Below are 12,212 nucleotides of genomic sequence, written 5' to 3' on the forward strand. Positions count from 1 at the left end.
CAGACAGACAGACAGACAGACAGACAGACAGACAGACACACACACACACACACACACACACACACAAAAACAACCCCCTCTGTGGTGGATCCCAGCTTATGACCTGCTCTCAGTCAGGGAGCCTCATTTACTGAAAGACAAAATGTAAAAGAATGAAAAACCTCCAGCCTTTGTGAGACTGATAAAGCAAATGACCACCCGTGTGTGTTTTTACCTGTGAGGTTATTGCGGCGGTGGGCGGCGAGTTGTGTGTGTCTGTGCAGGCTGGCCGGTGCGGGCTCTGTGGCGCTGCAGGCTCTCCAGAATGCTCTTAGCCAACAGTTTGACGTCTTTGTGGGTCTGTGGGTGCGTATGAACGAGTTCAAGTTGCTGTAGGCCGCCCTCCTCCAACAACATGCTGCAGTAGCGAGCAGCTGCAGACACACGGGGAGAATTAAAAAAAAAAATCTGAATAAGTAACTTCTCAAACTGATGTCAGTAAATTATCTGTGAAAAAGTAGAAGCAAGTTTGGTTTTGTATGTGTCACCATTTTTGCTGCAGACATGCTGCATGGCCCAGGCTGCCCACAGCTGGACACCAGGGGTGTGAAAGCACTCCAGTAGGGGAAAGAAAGGGTTAAATGACCTAGACAATGAGAGAATAAAATATAGTTAGTATATAGTGTATATAACATGCTATGGTTTTTACCAGGCATCTACATAAACTTGTGCAGACTGGCATGATAAAGATAATGCATTATTTATTTCCCCATTTGTGCCCAAAGACTATGTTTAGTATGATATGGAAAAATGCAAAAACATTTGTTCTGCTATGGACATACGTTGGGCAACAGTACAACTTTGAAATTTTTAAGCTCACATTAAAAAAAAAAATAAATAAATAAACCGCATATGTGTACATGTCTTTGATTCATCTTATTATGAGTTCATAGATACCAAGTAACACCAAGTAACAAGACATTTATTTATCAAACTTTATTTAGTCTTTGTGCATATTGGACTGCTCTTTTTTACTAAAACACATAGAAATATGGAAAAAATGTGGTCGAATGTGCTCCAAGACTAAATATTTGTGCTCAGGTAAGCTCAGAGAACAATTAAATAAAAAAAAAATCAGTTGTGGTTGCAAATGGGTTAATTTTGTCAAGTTATGAATGTTTCTCTGCATTATTTGTGTAATGTCGTGCTTTTATTGTTTTTCTGCTTTATTTTTACTGTAGATAAGCTGCGTCTCACCTGTAGGCTACCATTTCACACTCAGGCGGGGGCCACTGCATTATGACATCATGCTAGAGAGACACACAAATGCACAAAAAACTTTTCAAAATAACAGTGCACAGTTTATATGTGTTTGCATTATGAGTGGTTTTGCTGATTCCTACCAGTTGCTCCAGCAGTGAGGATCGTAGCTCTGTGCTCAGCGTCCAGGCTTCCTCTCCTCGTGACGTCAGATGTGCGAGGATGCCTGCGGCGAAGTAGCTGACCTCCACCTCTGGGCTGTGCAGCAGAGTGCTGATGTGGTCCAGGAAGCCCTGCACCATCAGCTCTACATGCAGCTCCCCGACCTCCGCTATGTTGTTCTACACAACGGAAGGTAAGAAAGAAGGAATAATGATGCCTCAATATTGCAAATGTATTCACTTTCCTTTTTTCTAAAGGGTAATAAGGGAGTAGTGAACTCACCAGCAGACCGAGAACCTTCTGCTGGATGGAGGACTCATTGGGGAAGGACTGCAGAGAGAGGTGGTGGGAGGTATGGAAGCAAAACAATGAGTCAGCCCGCCCCAAAGACATACATACGTCTAGAGAGTAACGTGATTAAGTGTAATCATTAAGTAGTATGCCATGCTGCTTTAGGTTGTTTATTTACATGTACGTGTTGACATTTCTGTGTACCTCGAGAACTTTAATAAACAGGTCCAGGCCCTGGTTCTCGATAAAATGGCGACAGGTTGTTGGCGATTCATCAGTGAGGTTCCACAGTGCACTCAGTGTGAATTTGAGGGTGGCGTCCACCACGCCCTGAGTCGCCTTCTGACGTACAATGTGCAGCAGTTGCTGCAGGCAAGGGAGAGCATTTTAGCAATGAAAATTTACCTTTTTTAAAACATTTTTTAAAGAAAACGTGTTAGAGAACAGAGCCGAGATGAGATACTTACCTTCACTATGAACAGCTCTGCTCCCAGCTGAGCCGTCTGCTCTGTGGACAACTGGAAGAGAGTTCAAGAAGAGTTCATGAATCAGCCTACAAATGTGCTAAGAATGCATGCAATGTTAATGCGACACAACGTGTACCTTAGCAGCCAGTATGGAAATGATTGCCACGGCCATCCTCTGCATGTTCTGGTCTTCGTGGTTGCAGAGCCACTGCATCACTAGTTTGGCAGCTTCAAACCTTCAAACAGGAACATGTAAAATGATCTGATTTGATTTTATGTTAATTTTATTTTATTAATTAATATATATTACATTTTTATTTTTTTTTTACTTTTTGGTTTCCTGCTTTGCTTCCACTGACACACGTTTACCATTTTAATCATCTTTTTATTTTGCCCTTTTTAAAATGATGTAACCATTTGAAATGAACATTGAACTTTATGCAAAATTCGATTTAAAATACTACAGTAAAATGTGTATGTCTGACCTGTTAAAGGGAACCTCCTGCAGGATGCGATCACTGCACAGCGACAGCAGGCAGTTCTTCTGCAGCTGCACACAGAAAAAAGGGGGATCAGTCCAAATCCTGAACAACATGTGACCGTGATGACCTCATACAATCTACAAAACTACACTTTTTTTTGGCTTTGGGAAGTTTCCCAACACATTAGAGTTTTCACACTGTCACAATGCACACAGTTTGCAAACATTTTGGTATTTCAAAACAAAAAGTGCACCCTCTAAACTTGGCCTCCAACCCAAATTCACAGTCAAGCTTCAGTTATTACTTCTGTCTTGTTTGTGACCAACTGCAACTGTGTCTGAGGTTTTATGTACACTAGCGATTCTCAAAAGTATTGGGCAAAGTGTAGCCACAATACTTTCAAAACAGAAAGATTTTCTTTATTAAGGTGCCGTTTGCAAAACTTTGACTCTGAGCTGCTCCCGGGAAACAGTTTCCAAATTGTTAACATTTTATATATTTGATCTTTCCTCCATTGTGTATTTTATTCTGTAGCTTATTAATTGTTTAAATTGTCCATTTAACTGCTCTTACAAAGTTTCTAATTTGACTTTTATTCTTATACTAGTTGTTTATACACTTCTTATGATTATATATCTTCTACCTCCCTATTTATCTGCACTTATTTCTGTCTTTTAGATGCTGCAACACCTGAATTTTAATTCCTCAAAACCTCAAGACTCAAGAACAGTTTCTTCCTCTCTGCTGTCACCATCATAAACAATACTCCACCCTCCCTCCGCCACCGCCCACATGACACAGACTAATCCAGCCCCAGAGTCTGAAAACAAAACATTAATGTTAGGCTAAATCAGTTTTTATGCATTACATTAACACACACTGGACTGGATTTCTTTACATGCACACTGCCAGTTCACTTATTTATTTAGACTGTAGATATTTGCACTCCAACTTCTGCACATCTGTACTTCCTCCACTGCACCTTTTGAACAAACAGTTCGTGTTCTTTATATTTTGTTTTTTCATTTTTAAATTGCTTCTATATTTTCATATCTCATTCTATTTAAATTCTACATTTTTATTCTTCCTTCATGATAATTGTTTTGCATAATTGTTTTGGCAAATAAAAAGGATTCTGATTCTGATTTCCCCTCTGGTGATCAATGAAGGCTCATCTTATTTTGTGTATTATAAAGTATGTTGCAGGCTCAATATTAACATTTTAAAACAATAAAAAGTTTCATCTTTTGTGCTGAACAGTCTAAAATAAAAAATGCATTTAGAAATGCATGCTGGTAAAGAGGAAAACTGTGTAGAGACAGTTTTTTTATTGGGGTTTTTTTTTGTGCCTTGCTTGGCTTATCCATCTTTGATGGGGACTACTGTCATGCCACACAAAACCCATTTGCATCCTCATATTTCATGCATGAGAATGAACTCTTCCGTGAAAAATTTCCCCTTTGCCCCTTTCATCAAAGTTCAATCGAGGGAGATTGATATGGCACGCATGACATATGTCATTAGGACAGCAGTGACGCTACCTGCTGGTGGTTGGGGAACGTCCTCATGGCCTCCAGTAGCAGCTGAGTGACGGTACTCAGCAGTCGCACAGGCATTCCCGCTGCCAGGTCCTGCTTCGTCAGGTTGAACACACAGGCGCTGGCTGCCAGCTGGACATTCAGAGTGGCAGGGTGATTCTTCATACCCAAGACAACCAGCTGGAAAAAAACACAAGAGAAGAGGGAAGTAATAACATCCTAAGTGAGACAAATGAGGAACTCAAAGCGTGAGGAAACGGCATGGGGGTGTACGGCTTTAATGTAACACTCTGCAACAGATTTCTAGGAAATAATGAGACTCTCCATCGCTTATCAGATAATTATGTGGTTCAGATAGGACATTATACGTAGTGCTTGAGCACAGTAAAAACAATGTAATCTGGTAATCTACATTGTTTTTTTTAAGGAGGCAATAATGAGGCTTCACCTTGAGGATGTCGGGCCGGGGTTTCTCCATGACGTGGGTCAGGCTGAACAGATGAAACAGAGCTTCTCTCACAAAACCTTCCCTCTCACTGTAGCGACGCAGGGCCTCACAGATCTGCGTCTCATTGGCTTCTCCTGTTACCTGTTTACATACAAAAGATAAATTTACAGTTGCAAACCTGAATTTCTATGCACATTATATCACTGTTAAAGAAAAAACTTTGATATCTTTTCAATCTGAAGCCTATTTTCCCATGTTTTTGTGTCTTGGACACATAACAATCTCAGAGTTTCTACACATTTTCATGGACAAAATTTCTACAAATTTTCAAAGACCCATAACAAAGATTTTTTTTTCTTGCTTGGTGTTAAACATATCACATTCAACCCCTCTTCAAACATAATTCCAGCTGGCTGGCATAAGGGAAGGGAGAGACAAACCCAGGACGAAAAAAACGAAATGAATGTAACGAAAGCCACGTTAGGTCGACAGCTTAAGAAAAATCCTTTGCCGCTATGTAACATTATGTGGAGGGTTATCCACGGAAAATTATTTTAACAAATCCATTATACACACAAAAAAATCGCTACATTTTCCAAGAATTTTTATGACTTTCACAAATTCCATTACTTTTTTGAGACCTGGAAAATGTGACTATGTAATTCCATGACTATTCCAGGGTTTCCATGACTGGGAAACCTGCAATCTGAGCCTGTCAGTGGCAAAAACAAGCACTTTAAGCAGACGGACATTTATGGTGTGCTTTTGCTCCAAACGATTACACTGTTGTCTGTTCTGTAGCTGCCAGCTGCATCGCTCTCGCTCAGTACTGGGCCAGTTTTTACAAAGTTGTTCCCATTAGTCATTTGGACACGAAAACATGGGAAACACATTCACGAGTCACCTGCCGTCCATTCAGAACGGACCCGTGACCCACCCTTGGACCACAACCCACCAGTTGGAAACCACTGCTTTAATGTTAATTTATACCTACCTTTAGATTTCCTTCTCCAGAGAGGAAGTCTGAAAATCCAGCATCTGTGGCCAGAAGTCCCACAAAGGTCATCCCTGGTCTCTCCTCAACAAAAGCCTTAACAGCTGCATCTGTCACCTGCAACGTTTACACATGTAAGATATTACAACTTAACCCTTCGAAAGCTGAGAAAATTGACTTGATTTCTTTCAAAAACAAGGGAAGGCAGCAATCAGGAACAGAAGAAGAAATGGCCTAAAATTTTCAAGAAATAAAAGTAAAAGAAAGCAAAAAATACAAGAAAATTACCTCAAAATTAGAAAAAAAAAACCCCAACCAAACAACAAAATGAAAACAAAGAAAGAAAAAGCATTGGAAAAAGTGCTTAAAAATCAATAATAATACTTATGCTACTTTGGTCTGACAGCAGCACAAGAAAAATGATCTTACTCAAGGTTTCAAAGAGTAAACTCTGTGTTATTTCTTCGCAATCTAACAGAGAAACCCATCGATAAATGTAAACACACATACCTGTTTCCTCCCCGACACATCCAAAGAAACGAGAGCGGGCAGGATCCCTGGCTGTCCGAGCAGCTGACGAGCCACGTCAGAGGTAAACTGCTTATCATCACTGATGTCCAGGTGCTACACAGATAGAGTTTTACACAATAGTATTTTTTAGTAAAATATAAACAAGCATAACTGGTGAAATTAAAGTGTTCCTCTCAGCACGAATAAATCAAATAAAAGCAGGATTAATAGTAGTGACAATACTCCATCCGTCCACTAACCTGCAACACGTTCAACTGGCCGATGACTCCCAGCAGCTGAGCGGTGCTCATCTCCAGCCTCTTCAGCTGGTGCAGAGTGAGCGAGCGCAGACGCTCCTTCAGGCCCAGCAGGGGGCTCAGGTTGGTGACTGAAGTGTTGGAGAGATCGAGGCTCTCCAGCCGAGGCAGCGAACACACATCGACAATCCCGGAGTCGTAGAAGTCTACGTTGGCTAGAGAGAGGGAGCGGAGGCCCTGCAGGGAGCTGAAGCGATGCCGGATCGGTTCCTCTAGAGAGGACATGGTTAGACCTGTTAGGACAAGTCGCTGGAGGGACTCCTGCAGGATACACCCAACAAATAATAAGTTTCAGTTCATTAAACATCAACACAGACCATGTTTTTTAATAAACACAAGCTGACATACTCTCACTTTACCTGACAATATTTATTTGTGGACAGTCCCTGCAGAATATCGGGAATAGTGAGGTCTGCGTTGACCCTGGCAGCATCCAGCTCCAGCAGTCTGTGTGGGCAGACGGCTTTCTGGAAGGCCTCCGCGGAGATGCGAGCTGTGCGTATGCAGGCTCGTCTCAGCCGCAGATACTCGCAGTTCCGAAATACACCCACTGTGCTGTCATTCAACAGACCTGCGTGGAATGAACTCCAGTTAATCTCTGGGTTCATGGAGGACGCACTTGCACAATACTGCCTCTGTTTACCAACTGCAAAATAACTGTGACAACTGTGACAACATACCATCAGATTAAGCGTCTTTTCTTAACTTTATTAATGGAGACGCTTTGGAAAGTCACCCAGGAAATGAATGCAAGTTAAGATTTTTCTGTTTGTATCAAGTGAATTAATGCAGGTCGGTATTACCTTATCTGCAAAGGGTTAACCCTTTGAAACCTGAGCAAATTGGCTTGATTTATTTTAAAAATATGGGGAAAAGACAATGAGCAATGATAGAAGAAATGACCCTAAAATTAGCAAGACATTAGGGAAAAGTACAAGAAAATAACCTGCAAATTCCATATATATATATATATATATATATATATATATATATATTATATGTGTGTGTGTGTGTGTGTGTGAAAGAGAGGGAGTGTGAGAGAAAATTACCTGGAAATAATAATAATTTTAAGTATTTTTATTTTATTTTAAATATGTAATTATGATTACTTTGAATATAGTTTGTCCCTTGCTTTTTTTTTTTTTTTTTTTGCTTTAGACATTTTCTCCTAACTTTTTTAAAAATAATTTTCTAAATCTATTAATTTGTGTAACATTTCTTACCAAGCTGCTCTTTGCCTTTTTTCCCATGTTTTTGCAAGAATCTGCAGCAATGTACACAGGCTGCTAAGAGATCTTATTTTGATATCTTGAATTTTCCTTTCCTTTGGGTTTAGAGGTCCAGGTTTACCTTCAGTGGCCATCTTGGCCAGCAGCTGGTCTGCCAGCTCCTGTGGGAAGAGCACAGCCTCTCTGAAGCACAGGGAGCCATCAGGACGCTTCACACAGAAACACTCCAGGTTTTGGCTCACATGGGTCAGACACAGGTCTGTCAGAGCTGGCGGAGATGCCTCGTCCTGAATGCAAAAAGGGGATATCTGTTGCTATTGTGCAAGTTGTTTATATTCCTTTTTCAGGTAATGAGTGAGCACAGACAACTAAATACGTCATGCAAATCACTTGAAGGCAAAACCGAAACTCACCGTGTTTAGGAAACTGCAGGCCATGGCTTATGAAGAATAATTTTAGCTTATGCAACAGAGACTGGTGTAGCTCCCAACACGGCAAAAAAAAAAAAAAAAAAAAAAGCTATGCGTTAGCTGCCGAGCGGCTCCGTTGTTCGCCGTTTCAGTTTTCGGTCTTCTCACCTGCCTTAGACGTTTTGCAAACCTGTCTGACAAAAATACAGAAACCCAGAGATGACGACGAGCGAGCGAGCAGCCAGACAGCTAGCTCACTTGTTGTCTCCTCCGATGTGGAAAATCGCTCTCCGTGCAAAAATGTCGAAAGCCGTTTACTGCTGCGGAATCCATGTTTAAAAAGGTATCGACCGTAGCGGCTGGAGCTCCGAAATACGGGACCAGGAGGGGAATGTCGTTTTCACAGCCAGTAGTTGGGTCTATTTTTGACTAGACTGACAGTCAACAAAGGTCACAACACTGGAAGTACATCAGCCGAGGGGGCTGGACTACGGAAGCCTGTCAGGGATGGTTATGAAACCAGGAAGCGACCACCAGCGCATGATCGCGTTTTTTCCTCTATTTTTAAAAACAGGAAAACCATTATTTAATCATCTTTTATCTCAACGTCACGATTGACATACATCATCTAATTTTTTTTTTTCCAAGACATTTTTTTTGCAACATCGCTGTGTAACACCAAGGTCACCAGTGCGACCAGTGGATGTAGTGGGAGCTAATCCCTCAGCACGCGATTATAGTAAAGTTTTAAAGCCGCACGTGCACGAAATATGGCTGGACTTATAAACTTTGAGGATGAAAACGAAGTGAAGCAGTTTTTGGACAATTTGGGAGTGGAGTACAGCTTCCAGTGCTACAAAGAAAAGGATCCTGAAGGTAAAACCCCTGAAACACTGAACAGCAGCTGCCACACATGGAGGTTAAATGCTTAAATCCTAACCTAAGCCCTAACTTAAATTAATAGCAATTATTTGCTTAAATCAATGAAGTCAATAGGCTAATTTTTGGGACAGGCGTCTCTCTGTATAAGAAGGGCTTTTAATTTATGTCAAACAAAACTGTTGCTCAGCAAAGATGGAAATACAATCAAATTATTATTTGATCCCTTTTCCCCCTTTTGTTTTTGCTCTCTGATTGTTTTAAGTGTTTGAATGCAATTTTAATGTTTTTTATTTATTTATTTGTATTTCATGGATTGCTATGCCCCTTTAAAACACTTTGAAATGCCTTGCGTCTGAAGGGTGCTATGTACATAAATAAACTTGCCTTGCCTTTGAAACATATAGGCATATTGGCTTAAAAAAGGGAAGAAGTTAATGAGTAACAAAAGAAGAAATAACACAAAAGTAAGCAAGAAATCTGTGAAAAGTACAAAAAATACATGGAATTTAAAAAAAACAAACAAAAAAACCCATTAAAAAACCCAAACAAACAGAAAAAGTAAAATTACAAAAGCCAAGCAAGAAATAACCTAAAATGCTTAAAAATTGTGATTCTGTAGAATAATTATAAATATAATTCACCTGACATTTTTCCTAGCTTTTACAAAAAATAATCTTTCAATCTCCTTTTTGCTTTTTTCTTGTTTACTATGCTGGTAATTTCCCCTTTTTTGTGCTCATGGTGTCATTAAAAGTAACTGAATTGTGGAGAATCTTATCAAGCTAACATTGTGAGTAGTATGTCCATGTTGATGAAAGTTTAAATATATATACTGGTATGTGTTAGTGATTATTACTTAAACATCTTTCCTTGTGTCGTGCTCTTTTTAGGGTGCCAAAGGCTCGCAGACTACTTGGAAGGTGTGAAGAAAGACTATGAATCTGCAGCACAAGTGCTCAAACATAACTGTGAAACATATGGACACGGAGAGAGCTGCTATAAACTGGGGGCATATCATGTCACAGGCAAAGGTAAAACAGTAATGTGTTTTTTTTTCATTATTTTACCCTGTTCGATGTTAATGGTCATTTTGCATTTTGTGTCACACACATTTGGACAAAATTGTCTGTATGTATGGGATTAAATAAAGTGCTCAAGCAAAGTACAATGCACTTTTTATCTACTACTTTTGTGACTGTATTCAAGTTATTGGTTAAATTGCAAGGTTAAGTTTAAAAAGGATAAAATATGGGGGATAACATCAAACATGATGCTTTCTTTGAGTTTCTAGAATTAAACAGTGTATGTGGTATTTAGTAACTATACCAAACCACCTACTACATAGAGATCAATTTGTATTAGTTTAAATGAGAAGCAGGTTAATTGATTACCAAAAACCTAATCAAAATCATTTATTAAAAGGTCAAAATGCCAAACACTTACTGTTCAATACCTCTGAAAAATGAAATTTAAGGCAGTAGTTTGGTTTCTTGTAACTTGTTATGCTAAAAAAAAAATAGTGTAGACAGAGTAATTCAAATGGGAGGAAGAAAGTATTTTAATTTTTAACAACCACTGATGATCTCATATTTAAAGTTAAACACAACTGAATTCACAGCATTAAAGTATTTACTTTGAAAAATCATGTATCTGAAATTATTTGTTCTGAATTTACCTTTTTGAAATTAAAATATAAAATCTGAAATTTACAATTTCAAAAGCTAAATTGGAATCTATTTTTTTAATGTTCAAAAATTCAGATCCAAAAATTAAAATTTCATAATAATAAAAATAATAAGAATTCAGTTCACTTAAATTTGACTAGTAAAAATCAGATCCAAAAATTCAAATAAAAATCTGTTATTTTAATTTTTTTTTTAAGTTTTGAAACCTGCTTTTTTGGCCCTGAATTTGTTAACATTAAAGGAATATATAATTAAATTCAACCTTTCTAACTCAAGACATTTTATAATATATGATTTCAAAACAAATAAACTCAGATACATGGTCTTTGAAGGAAAATATTTAAACGCTGTAAATTTAGTGGTTTAAATGTCAATGTTAACTATTCAGTGGCTGGTAGAATTCAAGTACTGGTGCCTCTCATTTGCATCCATACATTCAATAAAACAATGTTAAAAATAAACTATGAATATTGTTAATTGTGAACATTAACATAAAACTCTTCACTTTGAATTTTGATACAGACAGTGATGGTTTGTCTTCTTTATATTCAAGTGAGGTATTTGAATTCCTCTGCAGGTGGAGTGACTGAGTGTCTGAAAACAGCGTTCTCCTGCTTTATGCGCTCCTGCAACACTGGTGGAAAGAAGTCTGTAGATGCTTGCCATAATGTTGGTCTGTTGGCCCATGATGGACGAGCTATGGAAGGAGGTACTGACCCGACTGTAGCTCGGCAGTACTACGAGAAGGCCTGCGCTGGCGGCTTCGCTCCCTCCTGCTTTAACCTCAGTGCTTTATTCATAGAGGGTAACGCCAAAGGACTGGCACCAGATATGGTACAAGCTCTGAAGTACGCCAGCAGGGCTTGTGAGCTGGGACATGTGTGGGGCTGCGCTAATGCAAGTCGAATGTACAGACTTGGGGACGGGACGGAGAAGGACGAGAAGAAGGCAGAGGAGTTGAAGAATCGAGCGAGGGAGCTGCATGGTTTAGAGAAGGAGAGGCAGCTCAAATTTGGTGAATGAATGTGACTCATCTGATTAAATTATTATTGTCTTGGTTTGACTACACATGTGGTGCTCAGTCAGGTTGTTTGTGGGGACGAGTAAATTTGTGCTGTTCAGGGCTTCAGAGGTAGGAGACGATAGGTTGTTTTTAAAAAGAATGGTTGAATTAACATGTTTGCCTCATTTACAGTGCGTAGACCATCAAATTCAGGGAGCAGTGTTGACTTGACTGTATTGGTAGCCAAATGTATGTTAATATAAATGAAAAAAGACAATAAAATAAATTGTGAATCGTATAAAGAAGTCAATTACTAATAATGCCAGTAGTGGTAAAGGAATTAGGAATAAGTTTATAGGGTTAAAGGGCAGTTTGAACTCAGTATACTGTATTCAGCATCAGATTTTGCCTTCATACAAACTATATGTATATATATAATTTATATTTTATGACTTATAGTTCTTGTAGAGGTTGATTATAGGGCTAACAGGTAGTTTGAACTCAGTATACTGTATTATACATATATAACTAAAAGTTCTTGTAGAGGCTGATTAC

General features: G+C 39.0%; 2 protein-coding genes across 2 annotated transcripts; one reads left to right on the forward strand and one right to left on the reverse strand.

Moving 5' to 3' along the window:
• Nucleotide 1: 1 nt before the first annotated feature.
• Nucleotides 2–8,527, reverse strand: zyg11 (zyg-11 homolog (C. elegans)). The gene is made up of 18 exons (XM_042482697.1): nucleotides 8,091–8,527; nucleotides 7,799–7,964; nucleotides 6,808–7,019; nucleotides 6,392–6,709; nucleotides 6,132–6,245; nucleotides 5,622–5,738; nucleotides 4,628–4,768; nucleotides 4,183–4,359; nucleotides 2,645–2,709; nucleotides 2,296–2,395; nucleotides 2,160–2,210; nucleotides 1,897–2,058; nucleotides 1,684–1,731; nucleotides 1,383–1,580; nucleotides 1,237–1,289; nucleotides 528–625; nucleotides 215–413; nucleotides 2–130 (listed from the first exon to the last, which is right to left on the reverse strand). Exons 1-17 carry the CDS (start codon nucleotides 8,112–8,114, stop codon nucleotides 223–225), a joined length of 2,235 nt encoding a protein of 744 aa, XP_042338631.1. The 5' UTR covers nucleotides 8,115–8,527; the 3' UTR covers nucleotides 2–130; nucleotides 215–222.
• A 122-nt stretch (nucleotides 8,528–8,649) lies between these two features.
• LOC121941191 (cytochrome c oxidase assembly factor 7) lies at nucleotides 8,650–11,952 on the forward strand. Its single transcript, XM_042483926.1, has 3 exons — nucleotides 8,650–8,963; nucleotides 9,860–10,000; nucleotides 11,232–11,952. Exons 1-3 carry the CDS (start codon nucleotides 8,858–8,860, stop codon nucleotides 11,675–11,677), a joined length of 693 nt encoding a protein of 230 aa, XP_042339860.1. The 5' UTR covers nucleotides 8,650–8,857; the 3' UTR covers nucleotides 11,678–11,952.
• The last annotated feature ends 260 nt before the right edge of the window (nucleotides 11,953–12,212 follow it).

The sequence above is a fragment of the Plectropomus leopardus genome, chromosome 3, assembly GCF_008729295.1.
Source record: "Plectropomus leopardus isolate mb chromosome 3, YSFRI_Pleo_2.0, whole genome shotgun sequence".
NCBI lineage: Eukaryota > Metazoa > Chordata > Actinopteri > Perciformes > Serranidae > Plectropomus > Plectropomus leopardus.